Source organism: Magnolia sinica, chromosome 9 (genome assembly GCF_029962835.1).
Source record: "Magnolia sinica isolate HGM2019 chromosome 9, MsV1, whole genome shotgun sequence".
NCBI lineage: Eukaryota > Viridiplantae > Streptophyta > Magnoliopsida > Magnoliales > Magnoliaceae > Magnolia > Magnolia sinica.
Window position 1 is genome coordinate 87,399,246 of NC_080581.1, and position 19,121 is coordinate 87,418,366.

At 39.0% G+C, this 19,121-nt stretch overlaps 4 protein-coding genes and 1 long non-coding RNA gene across 9 annotated transcripts in view; 2 read left to right on the forward strand and 3 right to left on the reverse strand.

Annotated features, from left to right (window-relative positions):
- The first annotated feature begins 4,307 nt into the window (after window positions 1-4,307).
- LOC131255973 (disease resistance protein Pik-1-like) lies at window positions 4,308-6,258 on the forward strand. Of its 2 annotated transcripts, XM_058256945.1 has the most exons (4): window positions 4,314-4,440; window positions 4,708-4,758; window positions 5,162-5,243; window positions 5,776-6,258. In XM_058256945.1, the coding sequence occupies exons 1-4, from the start codon at window positions 4,435-4,437 to the stop codon at window positions 6,066-6,068; spliced, it is 432 nt and encodes a 143-aa protein (XP_058112928.1). In that variant the 5' UTR covers window positions 4,314-4,434; the 3' UTR covers window positions 6,069-6,258. The 2 variants fall into 2 exon arrangements, with proteins under 2 accessions (XP_058112929.1, XP_058112928.1); XM_058256946.1 differs by lacking the exon at window positions 4,708-4,758 and having other exon boundaries at window positions 4,308-4,440.
- LOC131255974 (uncharacterized) overlaps window positions 4,800-19,121 on the forward strand; it is a 100,675-nt gene continuing 86,353 nt past the window's right edge. The window contains exon 1 of the mRNA XM_058256947.1: window positions 4,800-5,098. The gene's annotated coding sequence lies outside the window, so the exon portion shown is untranslated. The remainder of the gene's footprint in view (window positions 5,099-19,121) is intronic.
- LOC131255975 (uncharacterized) lies at window positions 10,080-12,751 on the reverse strand. The gene is made up of 3 exons (XR_009176549.1): window positions 12,469-12,751; window positions 10,590-10,681; window positions 10,080-10,296 (listed from the first exon to the last, which is right to left on the reverse strand). It is a non-coding gene; the product is annotated as an uncharacterized LOC131255975 (long non-coding RNA).
- LOC131255324 (uncharacterized) lies at window positions 12,756-13,900 on the reverse strand. Its single transcript, XM_058256023.1, has 5 exons — window positions 13,709-13,900; window positions 13,485-13,581; window positions 13,263-13,394; window positions 12,869-13,167; window positions 12,756-12,782 (listed from the first exon to the last, which is right to left on the reverse strand). The coding sequence occupies exons 1-5, from the start codon at window positions 13,883-13,885 to the stop codon at window positions 12,756-12,758; spliced, it is 732 nt and encodes a 243-aa protein (XP_058112006.1). The 5' UTR covers window positions 13,886-13,900.
- Window positions 14,868-17,523, reverse strand: LOC131255972 (uncharacterized). 4 transcript variants are annotated; one of them, XM_058256941.1, is made up of 9 exons: window positions 17,271-17,523; window positions 16,925-17,172; window positions 16,644-16,847; window positions 16,472-16,564; window positions 16,295-16,399; window positions 15,715-16,191; window positions 15,564-15,611; window positions 15,193-15,430; window positions 14,868-15,090 (listed from the first exon to the last, which is right to left on the reverse strand). In XM_058256941.1, exons 1-9 carry the CDS (start codon window positions 17,389-17,391, stop codon window positions 15,065-15,067), a joined length of 1,560 nt encoding a protein of 519 aa, XP_058112924.1. In that variant the 5' UTR covers window positions 17,392-17,523; the 3' UTR covers window positions 14,868-15,064. The 4 variants fall into 4 exon arrangements, with proteins under 4 accessions (XP_058112924.1, XP_058112925.1, XP_058112926.1 ...); XM_058256942.1 differs by having other exon boundaries at window positions 16,925-17,169; window positions 17,271-17,522; XM_058256943.1 differs by having other exon boundaries at window positions 15,188-15,430; window positions 17,271-17,521.

A 19,121-nucleotide genomic window follows, 5' to 3' on the forward strand; every position in this document is an offset into this window, starting at 1 on the left:
TAATAGATTTGCACCATTGACATATATTCTCAAGTGCCAATGATTTTAAGTATTCAATATCTATAGGATAATGAATATCAAAGAAATATAACAGGTTGAGAACATCTCCTATCTAGGAAATCTGATTAATCTAGGGTAAGCCTATCCATCAATGTAAATCTCATATGATGGAAACATATGGATCTTACAAGAGGATAAAAACAAAACCTAAATAATAGATAATATGCATACACCATTATTCTCATCATTAAAACAATTAATCATCATAACTTAAAGAAATATTAAACCCATGTGCTTCCCTTCGAGCTTGGGTTAGAGGGAACTTAGAAAAACATAATTAAATTGCAGTAATAAAAAGCAACAAGAAAGAAAGAAGAAAAATTGTAAATAGAAAAAAATCTAAAAGGAAAGAAACAACTTATAAAGCTTTAATAAAACTAAAAACTCTTAAAAAAAACCCTAAATATTGCTCTTGAATGCTTTGAATGATGCTTTAGAATGCCCTAGGAGGCCCTATTTATAAGTAGGGAACTCCAAACTTCGTACAAAGTTGAAAACCCTAGAAAATGCCTCAAATATACGTATTTTCCCAAAATAGACTTCTCGCTGCATAGTTCGTTTAAAACAGACTTCCTGCTGCGCAATTTTCCAAAATAAACTTCACAGCTTCAAAATACACTTTTTTAGGACGATTTCAGGATTCTTCACTTCAAATCTTCGATTCTCTTCATTCCTCGCTTGGTTTTCTTGGATCTTTGGCATGTGAATTCTTCAATCTTGATCTCCTAAGATCCATCCATTGCCTTGGTGAATTTGAGCATCAAATTCTTATTTTTTAACACCTTTTTCAATCCAAGCTTTTAAATTCACCTTGCAACACATACATGAGTAAAATAGAATATTAAGATGATTTATGTTCATAAAACCAAGATATAAATGGTGAAAATTATGCAATATTTGAGTCTTAACACCAGCTCGCATCGGTATATCCTTCTAATATAGAAGGAAATTCTGAATAAAATAGTCATAAGTCTTTGGTTGCTTTTAAGTAACAAAAGACTCTACTGATTACATTCCAGTGTTCAGTACTGGGGTTACTAGTAAACCTATTAAGTTTACTCACAACATATGTTATATCAACTCTAGTGTATTGCATAACATATATAAGATTCCCTATAGCACTCGTATATTCCAATTGTGCAACTATTCTTCCATTATTCTCTTTTAACTTGATACTTGGATCAAATGAAGTTTTTGCTTCTTTTATATTTAGATGGTTAAACTTATTTAATTAGTATCTTCTCAATATAATGAGATTGACACAAATCATAATTCCCACAATATTTTTTAACTTTGATGCCTAGGATGGTATCAACTTGTCCAAGATCTTTCATTTTAAATACGGAAGAATTCACAGACGAGGTTCAAGGCTAGACTTGTGGTGAAAGGGTTTGGTCAGAGGAAAGGCATAGACTTCGAGGAAATATTCTCACAAGTGGTGAAGATGACATCCATACGGGTGTTGCTTGGGTTGGCGACTATCATGGATCTGAAAATAGAGAAGTTAAATGTTAAAACTGCATTTCTCCATGGTGACCTGGAAGAAGAGATCTACATGCACCAACTGAGGGGTTTGAAGTCAAGGGTAAGGAGCATATGGTGTGTAAGTTGAGGAAGAGCTTGTATGGGCTGAAACAAGCTCCACGACAATGGTACAAGAAGTTTGATTCATTCATGTTAAAGCATGGGTATGACAGAACGGATTCAGACCACTGTGTGTTCACGCACAAGTTCTCAGATGGTGATTTCTTAGTTCTGCTCTTATACGTTAATGACATACTCATCGTGGGAAAAGACATCAAGAATATTAACAGGCTTAAACAGGAGTTGGGCAAGTCGTTCGCGATGAAAGACTTGGGCCCGGCTAAACAGATCCTAGGAATGAAGATAACCCGTGACAGAAGCAGCGGGAAGCTTTGGCTATCACAAGAATGATATATTGAGAAAGTCCTAGAGTGGTTTAATATGAATGCAATAAAGCCGATCAGTAATCCAGTGGATGGTCACTTCAGATTGAGCGACAAGCAGTATCCCAATACGAAGGTAGAGATGGAAGAGATGCAAAGGATATCCTACGCGTCGGCTGTATGAAGTTTGATGTATGCTATGGTGTGTACTCGCCCAGACATAGCATATGTGGCTGGTGTTGTCAGCCGGTATCTTGCCAATCCTGGCAAAGAACATTGGGCAGTGGTGAAATGGATATTGTGGTACCTAAGAGGCTCATCCAGGTTAAGCCTATGCTATGGTGACGAAAAACCTATGTTAGAGGGCTACACAAATGCAAATATAGCAGGCGACATAGACTCTAGGAAGTCTACATAAGGGTTCATGTTCACGTTTACAGAGGGAGTGGTCTCTTGGCAGAGCAACCTACAAAAGGTCGTAGCATTGTCGACGACAGAGGCTGAGTACATTATAGTCACAGAGGCATGTAAAGAGATGCTTTGGATGAAAAGGTTCCTACAGGAACTTAGTTTGAAGTAGGAATAGCATGTGGTCTATTGCGATAGTCAAAGTGATATATACTTGAGCAAGAATCCAAATCAACATTCCATGTCGAAGCACATAGAGATTCGGTATCACTGGATCAGGGATTCTTTGGAATAGAAGGTGTTACAACTTGAGAAGGTCCACACGGACGATAATGGGTCAGACATGATGACCAAGGCTTTGCTCAAGGGCAAGTTTGAGGTTAGTAGAAACCAATTTGGCTTGAAGAAGGTGAATCTCTCCTGGGTCAAAAAGAAGGAGATTTGATGGGATTTTTTTGACCTGTACTCGATCGGTCGTGAGCCTCACATAACCGGTCGAGGGATGGTGCACGACCAGTCGTGGAGTCAAGCCCTGACTCGACTCAAAGTCCAGAGACTTTGGGTTATTTTTCTCCAGGGTGCTCGACCAGTCGAAGGTGGTGCTCGACCGGTCGTGGGTGGTGCTCGACCGGTCGAGGACCCTACTCGACCAGTCCTGGTTACGCAGATTTGTTCCGCGATTTTGTACGGATTGCGGATTTTAAGTCCTTTCGCAACAAGGATGCGGAAGGAAGTTTCCTGAAACTATAAATAAGGGTCCCTAGGGTTTTCTAAGGGAATGAAAAAGAATACAAGAGGGTTTCCTAAAGCTTTTGCAAGGGTTTGCTAAAGGGTTTAGGGTGAGAGAGTGAGAGAAAAGAGAGAGAGGAAGCTTGTGGAAGGGAGTCAACGTCTCAGTGCTTTCACGTCCTCGTGATCGATGAGATCTCTCCGTTTTCTTTGTTTATCCATTCCTGCGAGAATAAAGAAGGTTGTAACGTTCTACTTCATAGTGGATTGTTGATCTAGACGAGTTCCCATGGTTTTTACCTCTGTGAGGGTTTTCCACGTAAAAATCTCTTGTGTGGTGTGTGGTTTATGCTTTGATTTATTTCATTGCTTTATTATTCCATAATTCTGGTTTATTTCTGGAGGCTAGATCGTAAGGTTTTGTACAAGGCCCCCAACATGATCTAACTTTGAGGCCATTTTAGTAAAAATCTCAAATTTGACCCCAACACCTTTTTAAATTAGCATGACCCAACCTTGAGGTCATTTTAGTAAAAGTATCAAACTTGATTCCAAAGACTTTTATTATTAATATGACCCAACATTGACTCTATTTTAGTAAAAGAACTCAAATTTGTCCCATTAGAGAAAATGTTGTCTATGAAATATTGTAGACACTAACCTTCAACTTTATTTCACCGGCCATACTTGGAACTACGGTGCTTAGCACCGTAAGCTACGGTGGTACCTCATATAAGTGGGGCCTAACTGACGTATTGATGAAATCCAATCGATACATCAGCATAAGAAATATACGTTGCAAGGAAGAACCGTACGATCGTCCATTTCACAAGCCCTTACATGAAAGACTGTGATCATACAATCAGGATGATATCAAGGCCATGTACAATCCACAGTGAACCCTTCCTACCCAATGGCACACCGTGATCGTAGATGTCCCACTTGGGTCCTACATATATACGTACCCACCCACACAAGGTACGAAGAACTCCACAGTGGGGCAGTCACTCATTAATCAAATGAACGGTTGATATTGACGTGATAACGCGTCGTCGTAGATATATCTTTATTCTTCCATAGAACATTTCTCCGTAGGCCCCTTCTTAGCTTCAACGAAATGATACGGTTTGAAAAGAAAGAAAATCATTCCGTTTTCTAATCATCATAAATAGAGGAATCTAGATCACAAATTCAAGCAATCCGGTTGCTGGAGGACAGCCACGCTCAAAAATCTTCATTGTCCTTGATTATATCTTGGCTGAAAATCACGTGGGATAAGCAATCACACACAACCAACGTTTCAGCTGTGGTTGATTACTAAAGAACGACAATGAAGGTATCTAATATTAGTCGTCCTTTTACTATGGTTGTTTTCCTGAAGACCGAGCTGTACACGAACCGAGTTAGCTCGACTCAAAAAAATCGATTCGACTCGGTTCGAAACTGAGTTCGAGCCGAGTCAAGCTGATTTTTGGAGTTCAATTTCGAGCTGAGTTCGAGCTTGTCTGAGCTCGAATCGAACTCGGATCGAAACAGTTCTGTGGCTTAGTTATTTTGATATTGATGTTGCTCACCAAGTGCTTGATGAAATGACTCAATGAAGTGTTGCTTCGGGTGGATGAATTCTCCGGGGGGTCAAGTGGGGGGGAGGAAGGTATGGATATGAAACAAATCACTATAAAAAAAGAAAATATTACCCTTGTATCTTGATTTTGATGCTGCCTACTAAGTGTTTGATGAAATACCTGTAAAATATCGCTGCTGTTTTGCATACTGTGGGAAATTGAACGTGCACTCCATGTGTTTGAGAAAATGCCGCACAGGCTCCAACTCGGCTCGAACTGGCCCAAGCTGCTGACTGAACCGAGCCAAGCTGGCCAGTCAGGCTCAAGGACTGAGCTGAGCCGAGTTCGAGATGGGGTCAGCCAGTGGCCGAGCCGAGTCGAGCTGTGCCAATCTCAACTCGGTTCAAATCGTGTACAACTATACTTGAAGTAGGTTATATGAACTTTTATGTGGCTTTGGTTGTAGTAACTTTTTTTTTTTTCTGTTTACAGCAAAAGATTGTGATAAAAGTCCCGACGATGAGCAATCCCAAGCTCCGGTCCAAGGCCATGAAAGCTGTAGTCAGCATACCAGGTGATTTCACCCGCATTTAGCTCAGATGCCACGTGAAGTTCGCAGTTATAACTCCTTCAATGAGAAATTTAAGCTGTCATAAAAATCACGCGTGGCATGGGTTGCGCAAACTGAGTTGACTCACTGAGTCTATTGAGTTCATGAAGGCTGATGATTTCACTTGATCTCATTCTGATGGTTTCGACGGATGGGATGTGATTGTGTGGGAATCCCAAATTTCAACCCAAATGGTGGACATCACATTCATTTTCCCGCACCAGTCTAAGCACAAACCAGATGAGCCAAGTCGACTCAGTGAGTAGTGGTACTTCCAAATGGTTCCCAAGTTCACTACTGATTTGATTTGGAGAACCCATGAGTTGAGTCGACTCAGTGAGTCAACTCTCCAAATGTTGTACTAGATTACCTATGTTTACCTTGAAGTTTTGAACCAAACCAAGAAATGCCATGAACTGGCGAACCTGATGGACTAGCCATCTTTGTAATTTCTGATTTGGGTTCTAAGATGTGGTTATGATCGTTTTTGTTACAGGTGTTATATCTGCTACATTGGAGGGCAATGATATGGACCAACTTGCAGTGGTTGGCGTTGGAGTCGACTCGGTCACATTGACAACCCTGCTTAGAAAGAAGATGGGAATCACAGAGCTGATTAGCCTCACAGTGGTTGATGAGAAGAAGGAAGAGGAAAAGAAAGAGGAAGAGAAAAAGCCGTCAATCGAAACTGTGGTGTGGCCCACTTCTTCGCCCTACCAATACCGCGTACCACAGCCACTGCACTATGTGTACCAAGACCCCTACCGAGATAACTGTTGCTTCATGTGAAGCACTACAAATGATATCGACGGTTGAATTGAAGTTGTGTGGGATGAGTCTTGAGCCTGAGTGTGGTACGTAACCATGCTTTTTCAGCAAGCTATTAGGAATGGGGAAATGGGAATTTTGTCGGATGTAATTGCATCATTTGAGAAAGTGTCATGCAAGCTATGGTGGTTATTTGAAAAAGAAAATGAGGTTATAGAATAATAGATTTTTATAAAGGGAGGCATTGTATTTGATTTCAAAGAATGAAGGTGATTTTAATAGTGATTTTTATTAAGAACGTATTAAACACTGATAGCCTTAGATATGGATCTGCCTGAATTTTGGGCGTCAAGGAAAACATGAGGGGCCACATGATGGATGATGGACTGATTGGATGTCATCTATGTTGGGCGTTGAAACCCCTCATAGCTTTATTGGTTAGTAGCAATTTGATGTAGCGCGGGTCACTGATAATTTCATGGCCAAGATGGATTAGAAAAGGCCCGGTCAACGACACAAGTGATTTGGACCATTAGAACTTAAAATGGATTATTGGACATAAAAATATATGATTTTGAGGTTGGGTACGAGCTACTTTAGCCACCCAACTACTATGCCGGGTTGCAATCCAAATTTGCGAAATAACATCAGATGACGGTCATTTTCCTGTTTTAATTCCATTTTACTATAAATAGTAAGTTTTAGTTTGATTATAACTCTTCATCAGTTTGGCTTTAAGAGTTACACCCAACATAAAAAGTGCTTACAATAATTAGGAGACCAGCGTGGTGAAGCCAAATAGGACACGATTTTTTGCCAAAAACCTTGTGCGCTAGTAGACATCATAACTCTCTATAACTAGTAACTTTACTACTTATAGTAAGTCACGTTTTTTAGGAGTTTTAGTTGTAGTTTGGTTCCGAAATTTCTTCCAAGGCTTAGTATTCTTATTTAAAGGGTTGTATACTTATTTATTTGAATTCATTAATCAATTTCAAATTTTATAAAATTTATTTTCTATTTTTTTATTCTTTTCCTTGTGGATTCGAGAAGTCTCCATGAGAAGTCTAAAGAAGTTTCGTGGATTCAGAACAGTTATCCGCCTGAGGAAGACTGTGCCTGACCTCACGTCCTTTACTGTGTAAAAATTTCAAGTCAAACATACCCATTTTTAGTCAACATTACATACTCACCACAATTTCGATTTAAGTAAGATAGAGCAAAGCAACACATTTAGTGTGCACATGCTACATTCCATTGGGCTAGTGTTCGGAAACCCATAGCAAGGTTATGGGGTTTTCTATTATCTGAGTAGGGGTGTCAACTGCCCAGATTAAGGCCGGGCCAAGCTCCGTCCAACTCCAACCTATATTATTAAACCTAAGCCTATACCCGGCAATGAAGAGCCAATTAGTCTGACCCAAGCTCGGCTTGAAATGATTTTACCAAGCCCTAGGCAACTCCAACCTGGCCAGAGACCAAAAAAAAAAACTGACTTGCCCCTGCCTCTTTTAACTGAACACAGACCCTTAATTTTTATGGGGCTCACCGTGATATTTCTATGAGATCTACTCTGTCCATTAGAAGCATGATACCAGGTTAGGAAATGGGTGAAAAAATCAGGCAGACCCTTGATTTAGGTGGGCCTTACTAAGGAAAAAGGTGCGAGAGACATTAACCTTTGATGTTTATACGACCCACTGTGATGATGATATAAAATCTACTCCAACCATTAGATAACTTCTTTGTGCATCGTGAAGTTAAACAACTCCCCTTAAATCTTCTCCAACCATTAGATAACTTCCTTATGCATCGTGTGTGGTGATGTGTAAATTAAATAACTCTCCTGGAACTCTACTCATTATTTTTTAGAGGCACACCGTGCTGTGTATAAGATCCACTCCCACTATTAGATGTGAGATATTACATGGAGAATAAAATTAGGCTGACTGGTGATTCGAGTGGCCATATCAAAGGAAAAAGTGGAATGAGATACGTCTACTCTTGGTATTTACAATATAAAATTCACTCCAACCATTAGATATCACACTAATACTTAGGCCTGAGATCTAAATACCAGGCTGATTAATTAATCAGGTGTGTCATATATGAAGAGAAACAGTTTGGAGGTGAACATATATGCACTGTACACTATTTCCATTGGTGTGGTCCATTTTGAATACAAATGGAGCTGATACTCGGAAAATAGGTCTAGCATGGTGAGACAAACTTGATTGTAGGGGTGAATCTAAGATCACAAGTAAGGTGGAGCCCCCACAAAGCTACTGTCCCCGCTTTTCCTAATGTGTGTGTCTCGTGATGCGGTTCCTTGTAATTAAAAGATTTATCCCAGGATGCCGTCCATTTACTTTTTAGAGGCTGACCTTGATGTGTATACGAGATCTACTCCAACTGATAGATGTGTACCTTTATGTCGGAGGAAACGGATTGGCTACTCCCCCTGCCACTAGCCCGGTGGCATATGGTCGTTGCTCTGTGGGCCTCACCATGATGTATGTGCCTCATCCATTCCGTTCATCCATTTTTGCATATCATTTTAGAGCTTGATGCCAAAAATGAGAGGGATATAAATCTTAGGTGCACCACACCACAGAAAAAAACAGTGATTGGATATCCACCATTAAAATCCTTCTCAGGCCCACTATACTGTTTATTTGACATCCAATCTGTTGATTAGGTCATACAGGTAAAAAAAACAAAGATCAGCTTGAACCAAAACTTTTATAGTCCCCAAAAGGTTTTTAATGGTCGACACTCATTCAACACTGTTTTCTGTAATGTGCTCCACTTGAGATTGGGATATACCTCATTTTTTATCTCATATCATAAAACAATCTAGAAAAATAGATGAACGGCATGGATGAAACACATACGTCATGGTGGGGCCCACAGAGCACCAACCACCAGCCATTTGTGGGTGGCAAGGGGAGTAGCCAATACGTTTCCTATATTTTAGATACGACACTAAAATATAGGACTAAGAACTAAAACATCAGGCCTTTCAATTATCCAGGTAGGTGACACAAAGGGAAACAATTTGGAGGGTGAGTATTAACATGTACACTATTTCTAATCGAACAGTTGTACAGGGCTGATTGTTCAGTTCTTGACCTGAAATTTTGATAACACATCTTTTGATCGGCATGAATTTCACGTAACACTATAGTATGGCCCACCCAAGCCAACAAAACTCCTTTTGCCTAAGATAACCCCTCACTGATATCATCCTTTTTAAATTTCAAATTTAAAATCACCTTTCAAGTTAAACGGGCCGGACGGGCCTATGAGGTTTTGGACATCTCTGCTCAAGCTTAATCCGAGAACAAATGGACTTGAAATTCAAGCCCTAGCCCAAGGCCAGCTTGAGACGGGCCAGGCCGGAAGGCCCGATGGGCCAGCCAGCACATTTACACCCCTAGTAATATGAGTTACAAGTTAATATTCTTTTCAATGACTTTTCAAATGAACCAATACACATACAAATTTTGCAATGCCAATGCGTGTGTACAGGTCAGCTAATGCACGTGTCCCTAAATATGCCAGTGTCATGGACGGGTGAAATATCTAAGCCATCCATCATAAGGGTACAACCATGTAGATTTCACTACAACAAATGTAACTTTTAGCAGCGCTCGAAAGCGCCGGTAAAATCCCCAAAAAGCGCCCCAAATAGATTTAACGGCGCTATACAGGCGCCGATAAATGGGTATGTCACTAAAAGTTATATCGGCGCTAGATACTTTCTTGCAGCGCTTGTCTGAGCGCCGATAGTGTAGCTTTTTCGCGACGCGAATAAACGCCGGCAGAAGTCCATCCGAGCGCCGTTAAATGTGCTTTCTGAACACTTTTTCTCCCGGGAAAGCGCCGTAAGATTTCTACAGAAACGCCGCTAAATGCCTTTGTACGGAAAAGAGGCCCTAGCATGCCAGTAATTTTTATTATTATATAAAATTCAATCGAAACCTATATTTTTTAAATATTTGAAACATAAAAATGATGCAAATGATGCAATACAAATAAAACTGAATGTTAAACAAAATTTATAGTACTACATAATAAAAAAAAATATATAATATTTATTACAATAAATTGAAAATGGTCTTGAATTTAAATAAATAATTTAACAAAAAAAAAAAACAAATCCTCTGTATGGTCTACTCCTAGCACGAGCGGCGTCAAAAGGCTGAAGTGCTTGTAGGCCTAAATTTAGGCACAATTGATTAAAATCCTGCACACAAGGAAAAAAAGAAAAGTTAAAAAGTAGCATTCAACAAATTGATGCATGGGAAACAATCAATCCTTTGATCCCGACTTTAAAAAATCAAAAACTATCAAGGCAACAAATGTTGTAACTTGAATTCCATTACAAGCAAAACAAAAAAGAAGGTAAAATAGAAAGCCAACATGCTAACAAACAAACGAATGTCGCAGCACATCTATGCTTTACACAATCAATTGAAAGATAAATCAACTTATAAATAAAGATGAACATACTAATATTTTACAAAGTTGAGAGCTTACTTTCTTATGAAGAGCCCAGACACTTATATAGCCTTTAGTGATCTGTTCTTGCAGCTCTACAAATTCCCAGGTATCATCGGCCAAATACTCCCCTGACAGTAAAACACATGGATTTTTTCGCTTGAGGTTGAATGTGAGGGCATACACCTGATAGACGGGTTTGATGTCATGCATACATCACATGGGCCCTACAACATTCCGGTGCCACCGCTACCTATGGTGGTGTATCACTGGACCACACCTCTTTTTTATGTTTGAACATCTTCATGCAATTCAAGATTTTAAAAGTTATAACTACTGCATGCATATGCTTTTGAGTCTGATGTTTATATAGTATCATTTGGGCTCTCAGCTTGTACAAGTGGGCCCCATGGTACATTGATCCAAACCGTTGATAATTGAGCCATGGATGGCCCATGCAGCTAAACTAGTTCAGATTGGAGAAAATGCTAACTCTTCAATAGGTGGACCTAGAAACATTTCACATTCAACCCAAAAAATGCCTAATATTTGATGGCTTGGATCTTCCAACTTGGAAGAAATTTGTTACATTAGCCATCCATAGTGGCGATGATCATTTCAACGGCTTGGATCACTGAACCATAGGCCCCACTTGCACAATCCAAAGTCCAAAACAAAAATCATTGCACATATGGTTGTTTTAAAAACATATGGGCACAGGTTTATAGATAACAACTTTGCCTTAACTGTAACCTAAAAAAGCGACAACAGAATGACTCTGGTTTGAAGGGGAGTTGTTTGGTACTCGGTGAGTATATGAAGGTCCATAGACAGGCAATCAGAAAATGTACACGTGGCATCGAATTTCTCAAATTAAACCAACTAAATAGTGAAACCCACTATCTCTGAGTCTCACTCCCAGAATTAGATTGGCTGAACAATCCTTACCTCTGATTCGAGGAAACAATCCTTCACTGTATGAAAACACCCATTGTACAAGCATTTCTCTATAACAATATGACAAAGAAAAACTAGCAGTTTAATGAAAGAAAAGGTCTCACCAAAGAATACAAGCCACTGGTGTCCATAAAAAGCAGAGGGCCCGAAGCAATTCTGTTAGATAAGTCAATGAGACGAATGAACCCATTTACCGGTATAACACAAAATTCTAAGAAAACATTTTAAAGGGCACTACCTGATGAATGGCCTAGACAACATACCTACGCCACATTGGCATCTGTGTGTACCACTGAAAAAACACTCAGTCCTATTCATGAGAATATTGTTCAACATTTCTCGCTCTTAAAACTTACCTTAGCAACAGTACTGAGAAAGAAGATGGCATGCCGTACAGTCGGGGCCTGGGAACGAAACGAGGGAGTAGGGTTTATACACACACACACACACACACACACACACACACACACAGTGATATGCATGGGCTGTTTTAGATAGCGCCGGTGAAAGATGCACCCAAAGTGCCGAGTAAGCACGTGTTTGTTGTAGTGCTAGCTTGATCCAATCACGACTGGGCTAAACTTCTCAATCTGAGTCACTCAACTCAACTAATGCTCCATGTCAACTGACTCTACCAATAAACCATATATGTAAATTCTATTCATGACCATCTACATCAATTTTTATAACATAACCTATTAATACTTATTATAATTACAAACATAAGAAAAAAATTTTGAAATAAAAGTTCTATGAGCTACCAAACAAGGAAAACCAAATCTACATATGACAATTGCAGTCATTGTTAACATATTCATCTAAACAAAGCAGTCAAAACTGAAAACAGATCAACCAGTAATGAAATTGTGTTGTGATGTGGAAAATAAAGACTAGACAGGAGAACCCCCTGAAATATTGTTCTGTTTGTTTCAAGTACTACTTTCAAGGAACAATATATTACTTTGGCTTTGTGAAAGCACTGCATCAAAAACCAATTTCACAGGGTGCCATTGTGCATGTATCCAGGTATCTGGTACAACATCGCGAAGTATATGCTATGTGGCTCCAATGAAGAAGTTCCATGTATCACAGATCAAATTGATATGAGTCAGTGGAAATAAACAAAAGCATCTCTGGATGGGAGAAGTTGACAAATAGAAGAGCATGTCCTGATTAGAAAGACTATTGCAAGATCAATCAACAAGATGGGAGAAGCACCTGCATGACTTGTATGCAGCATTCAACTTTCTAGAAAATCAATGAGTCTGCTACTACCTGCGTGCAAGCAACCATCAGGAAATTACTCAAAAAATTCAATAGTACATAGCAAGAAAAAGCTTGTGACGATCTTGAGCATCTACCTCAACGGTACGAATGAGCTCTGGAAGAGCTCTACGAGCGAATGCATGCTTGCCTGAGCTTGAGATCTTCTGGCAAGCACTAATAAGGACATTGGCCATGCATAGACGAAAAGAAAGTGGGATAGATGGCTCAATCAGGCTTTCACTCTTCATTAGCACTGAATCTGGAGTTTTTTCGCCTGACTGACTCTCCCGATGGCATGCGTTTTCATCTGAATCTGTCAGGGTAATCGCATTCTTATCACATATCAATCTCTGCATCACATAAGTGAGGACTGAGCTCATCACAGCGCCAATGCCTGCAGTTTTTAAGTCCACACAGACATGAGCAGAAGAATGAATAACACACTCATGGTCAAGTAAACGCCGATTCACTGGACAGGGGGGGACCCACTAGGACAATTCATCTGCTCTCCTACAACCCTGACCTCGTTCTGGGTCAAATCTTTCGATGATCCTGGGGCTTGTAATTCGGCACAAATCATCACTGCTAGACAATCGATACATCCATGCTGCACCTTGGAAACTTCGGACATGGAATGCATTGCAGTCATAAGACAAATGGCATCATTAAAACGTTAAAATAATAATAAAAAAATAAAAATAGGCCACATACCTTCGTCACTGTCCGCAGAAGGCCACAACAGTACCCTTTCCAATATTTTTCTAATTTTGACCATATCATGGTGCAAAGCTGAATCCCCGCCCCTAACCTAGAACAGGAAACAATTCAATTTTTGCAACCCAAGGACATGGAGAATGTCAGAATGAAGCAGGACTGAGATCTCAAATGTATGGTATGTTTTCAACTTATGCATGCCATGTGGATTCGATTTGTACCACGAGCGAGGTGCAAATTGCAAATAAGCATGTCTTCAGCTTCAGTATATCTCGTCCATGTGCAGCATTGTCTAGAAGAGATCCAATAATGGGAAGGAGCACCTGCAAGAAGACAACCATGAGCTTTATCACCTTGAAGCAACCCAACAATTTTGAGAAAGAAACCTTACACAGCATGACAGGTATAATAGCAATGCAAAGTCAAGGAACCAAGCAGCAACAGGGAAAGAAAAGATATGCTATTCGATCTTCTAATTGATAGTTTCTTTTGTTGACTTCAGACGCTCAATACAATTCATGGTGCAGATAAAGGGGGGTATATTTGGTGGGCTACAAAGAAAGCTCATAAAATGACCTACAATCTACACTCTAGTAATTTTATTTTATTTTATTTTTTGAAGTAAGGAAGAACATACATACTGATGTCAGAAGCATCATTTAAAAGCTAGGTGAGTCACTTGAATCGGTATTAAAGAAAAGTCAGCAATGATAAAAGACTAGAAATAAGATCCATTACCAACTATGTAATTCACAGACCCATCTTCCAAAAAGCGTACCCACTAGCAGTGCAAAAATAAGAACTGTCAGTTATAATAGAAAGTGAAATAAGGAAAAAGTCAGCAATGATAGAAGACTATAAATAAGGAAAAAATCACAAACTGATTTGCAGGAAAACAATTACAAAACCAAAATTCTACAGTTTTTGCCATGGCCTAAGGACAAACACAATACAATCAAAGTAATAAAAAAGAGGGATGAAAAGGAAAAACAGAGACAATCATAGATCCAGAAAACTCACCTTGACGCTCAAGCCTTTCTCCCTCCTCCTTTACCCGGGCTTGGGACCGGCAAAGCAAGTAGTTGCATTGGCGGAGTTAAAAAAGGGGCTTAAGATCCATTTGGTTTGATAAAAAATTATATTCATAAAGATTGATGTGATGACCAAATGGAGCTTAAGACTTATAATACTTACATAAATGTAGTTGTTCTCCTTCGCTTGGCTTCCATCATCTAACACTGCCACAAAAAACACGCTAAAAAAGGTCAACGCCATCCTATTAATGTTGTAAAGAAACATGGAAAGAACAAGAGTTGCATTGAGTTATAAAGAAAATTGATAAAAACAAGAGTAAAATCATGTTTGGCTAACTTGTTGATTTAGTTACCCAACCTGTCATATGCATTGGATCTTAAGTCAATCCAAATTCCAAAATGAGAGTTAAACACTTTCTATCCAAAACCAATCACACATCAGTCCTAAACCCATGCACAAAACATAAAACATTTACAAGAGAGAGAGAGAGAGAGAGAGAGAGAGAGAGAGAGAGAGAGAGAGAGAGAGAGAGATCCTTTCATTTAGCTCAATCCATCTCTCCTTAAACCTACAAAACAAAACAATAAAAAGAAATTAATTAGTACTCGCATTCTTGTACAAGAAATTCTATTGTATATAGAAAATAAAAATAAAAAAAATCTGACCTTACACATAATAGAGGGCCAAACAATACTCGTTCCAATAGCATCCCCAATTGTTTTATATCGTCCATAGGGTCTTATCAAAACCTCCTCCCGTACTATTGCAACATGAATTAATACTTCCCAAAAACCAATTCCAAGTTCGTGCCCCCCTACTTTTGTGAGCGGATCCTTGCTCAAAACAATTCCTTTAGCAATAGTAACCCCGGGTTTGACAATACTTGTAAGAAGAACTCTAGTCACATCCTACAAAATAAAATTCACTATTTGACAAACTGCATTGTATTAAATAAACACTCATCCGTATAGGACATATAATTAAGAACACAATAACATCAAAATATAATAAAAGAACTATTCACTTGGTATAAGGAATTACCCCAGCGCTAGTGCAACTCGTGGTCTTCCCCTTATTCGTCGAGTGCTTCTGCAAATGATAAATCAATATCAATCATTAAATACCAACTAAACTATATATAATCTAGGACATAATGCATATGTAAATAAAGACATTTATATAATATAATTACCTGAGAGTTCACCCAATGGCTTGATGATGAGGACTGTTGGTTCATGTTAGAACTAGCTGCAGCACCGAATACTGTGGGTGGGTTATTGTTTGCATTATTCATAGTGGCTATCAATTTCATCAGAGTTTCTTTCAAGGAAGAAATTTCAGCATCTCTTGCGGATGAGATTTCAACCATAGTTTCTTTAAGGGATGACATTTCAGCTTCTCTTAAGGATGAGAGTGCAGCTATATTTTCTTTAAGAGAGACTATATCAGCATGTAGTTCCTCATATCTTTCATCTCTCCTCTGATCAATGGAAGTCATCCTTTGTTGGCTGGATGTTGCACCCCACAAATCAGATGGAGATGGTCCTAACCCATAAGTGCGGACACGACCATACTTGTCTTCTCCCATAACTTGAGATAATAGATCATCCCTTGCCGTGCTACTCTGTGAGGCCCCGGGTTGCTGAGATATTTCTTCATTGAGTTTTGTCTGCAATAATAATTATCACATGGTAACAGTTAATGTGTAAATACTCTAGCTGCTGCTACACATTTATATGGAGCTCTTCTTGCATGTAAATACGTTAACATACCATTACTACTGATGAGGCCTCATCCACAGGCTTTCCATCTTTGCATGTATGAGTCAAGATAAACATATCTGCCCGGCTCAGATCCGACCCATTGGCCCTTTTCCTCTATTATTATGCAAACAAGTTATATAACACAAATATACTAACATGGTTAGTCAGGTTATTAATAAAATTTACCTCTTCCTCACATATTCGCGCAAAACTCTTCGAGCCTGCCGCATGGTTAATCAGTTGTTTCTTCCGATTCTCTTTATTTTTTTTAGAACGAGCCTATATGTGACACACAGACAGTAAATTATAAAATATCAACAAAAGATTTTGTATAATTCTATAATTGAATGAGGCATACCTTCCCCTCTTCAGAGTTCCAAAATTGAACAAGAGTCTTCCATTGATCTTCTTGGACCCGCCCATCAAGATTTGCGAGCCGCTCCTCATCAGTCTCATGAGAAGAGTAGTAGAGTTTCTTCAGCTTGCCCTTCCATTCCCTCCATTTTTTACCAAGTGACTTCAGCACCCAAGCCTTAGCATTACCGTCAAACTCAAACTTGGACTGCATCACATGTTAAAAGCGGACAATCACATAATGAACAAAAATAAAAATTAAAAAAAAAGCATCGTAACCATTACCGTGACAAGCCCCCACATATCATCTTTCTTCGCATTTGGCACCGCCCTCCAATCATTAAATGTAAGGGGAGCATATACCCCATTGCGTGCTATTGTCCCTATGAAATTTGTCAGCTTACTAGCATTGTCACAATCGGGCTGCCCTAGATCGTTGATGGAAATAGAAATCCGTTGACCTTCACGCATTTTCCAAACATCAAAGGATCTTGTGGGGCCTCGAGTCTTTGTTTTCTTGGACGTTGAATCTGTTGAATAAAATCACAATGGTACATATAAAACTAATTAACAAAAGCAAATTACACAGTAAAACACATTGTCCACGAGAGAAGAACACATTTTGTTATACCACTAGTAGCCTGAGGCAGCTGAGGTTGAGCAGGACCAACATTAGTTTGGGGCAGCTGAGGCTGGCTGGTGCTATCAGTCATAGGGCCTACAGATTGCCTAACCCTGCGTCTAGTACTCATGTTTAAAACCTGTATATGTCTAGCAATATGACAATATGATAATCAAATATTTCTCATTTAAATGGAGATTCATAAAATGAACAACTTGATTTGTGGACAGTTGCATATTGAAATATACAAGCCGTACAAATTGTGAATCCCATTATCAATGGAACATATTCCAAAACAGAAACACATGTCTGGACAATAAAAATATATGAACATGTGAAAATAATAATAATTCAACCATATGAAAAAAGATGTGAATTTCTCTTTCATACTTTAGAACAATCTAGTGTATAAGAAATCAATTATTGTACATAATGTCATTTCTATCACGATAAGAAAACTCAGTATCATCTGTTTGGTCATCTACCATTGTCTGGGTGGGAGGTAAAGGTGTGATAATTGTTGTACCATCGATATCTATCCTTTCCCAACTATCAATGTCATTACTCGAATCCTCCAAACTTTGATCATTGCATGGCGAGCTAGCCATCTAAGGTCTTCTGAGACCTGCTCATTCTCTACCTGGCGCAGCTGTTCAACCTATTTTAAAAATGTTAAAACAGAAGCACATGTCTGGACAATGAAAATAAATGAACATGCACACGTCGATCGACTTATTGCATCAACTACTTACATGATCGTTAAACCATTTATGAAATGTTTCATTGTGAATGTGTTCTATATCCCTTGGTCGTGCGCGAGGATTCTTTTGCTTAACAACATTCATGTGTTCTCTGCATATGAATTGGTTTCAGTAAGACACGTGATAGTAACTTATTTTTCATCATGTATAAAATAAGTGTTATAGTTTTCTTACTCAAGAAATGGGATGAGCGCACCGCTGTTAAATAGAACATATCGATGTGCCTGTGTAAATGCAACTTTATCTAGCACATAATCCTCCGGCTTCCCTAATGCACGACTTATTCGTGGGAAAATAGCGGATTGTTCTATAACGGTGTTACCATAGTCATCATTTCGTATTGGTCGGTTGAACCTTGTCTCCACATTATGCAAGTACCTCGAGCAGAAAGTTAAGCATTCTTCCGCCAAGTACCCTTCTGCAATTGAACCCTCGGGCCGACTTTTATTACGTACATATGACTTCAATGTGTGCAGGTACCTATGGTCACCAATATTAAACAGTTTAGAAATATATGATTGATTAGCGTGACTGGAATAGCATGAAAAATAAATTTAATTTATAAATATTTGTACCCACCTCTCGATGGGGTACATCCATCGGTATTGTACCGGTCCTGCTAGTTTGGCCTCACCCGCTAAATGAATCGGCAAATGCACCATAATATCAAAAAAAGCCGGTGGAAAGATCTTTTCTAGATGACAAAGTGTTACTGCAATTTGAGATTCCAGCCCATCAAAATCTTTTACTTGGCCAACTTTAGAACACAATTCCCTAAAGAAATTGCACAATTCAAGCAAGACTGAGCTCACGCACTTAGACAATGTTGTTCGTATCGCTATAGGAAGTAATTGCTACATTAAAACATGACAGTCATGACTCTTGAGCCCTGAAATTTTACGCTCTTTGAGATGCACACATCGTGAAATATTGGCTGAATAACCATCTAGAACTTTCACTTACTTCAAAACTTTGTAGAAATCATCATTCTCCCTCGATGACATGGTAAAGCATGTAGGTGGCAAATATGTTTTGTTTAATGAAAGCTGCCTTGGGTGCAATGTTTGTCTTATACCCATATCTTTCATGTCAAGACGTG

Coding starts and splice junctions, on each gene's coding strand:
- LOC131255324 (XM_058256023.1), bottom strand. CDS start 13,885: ATGCTGTGTAAGGTTTCTTTCTCAAAATTGTTGGGTTGCTTCAAGGTG. Junction 13,168..13,262: donor AGAGCAGATGAATTGTCCTA/GTGGGTCCCCCC, acceptor TAAAAACTGCAG/GCATTGGCGCTGTGATGAGC. Junction 12,783..12,868: donor AGCTCATTCGTACCGTTGAG/GTAGATGCTCAA, acceptor GCTTGCACGCAG/GTAGTAGCAGACTCATTGAT.
- LOC131255972 (XM_058256941.1), bottom strand. CDS start 17,391: ATGAGTACTAGACGCAGGGTTAGGCAATCTGTAGGCCCTATGACTGAT. Junction 16,848..16,924: donor ATATGTGGGGGCTTGTCACG/GTAATGGTTACG, acceptor CATGTGATGCAG/TCCAAGTTTGAGTTTGACGG. Junction 16,400..16,471: donor CGCGAATATGTGAGGAAGAG/GTAAATTTTATT, acceptor GCATAATAATAG/AGGAAAAGGGCCAATGGGTC.
- LOC131255973 (XM_058256945.1), top strand. Junction 4,759..5,161: donor GTCAAGTGGGGGGGAGGAAG/GTATGGATATGA, acceptor TTCTGTTTACAG/CAAAAGATTGTGATAAAAGT. Junction 5,244..5,775: donor AGCTGTAGTCAGCATACCAG/GTGATTTCACCC, acceptor TTTTTGTTACAG/GTGTTATATCTGCTACATTG.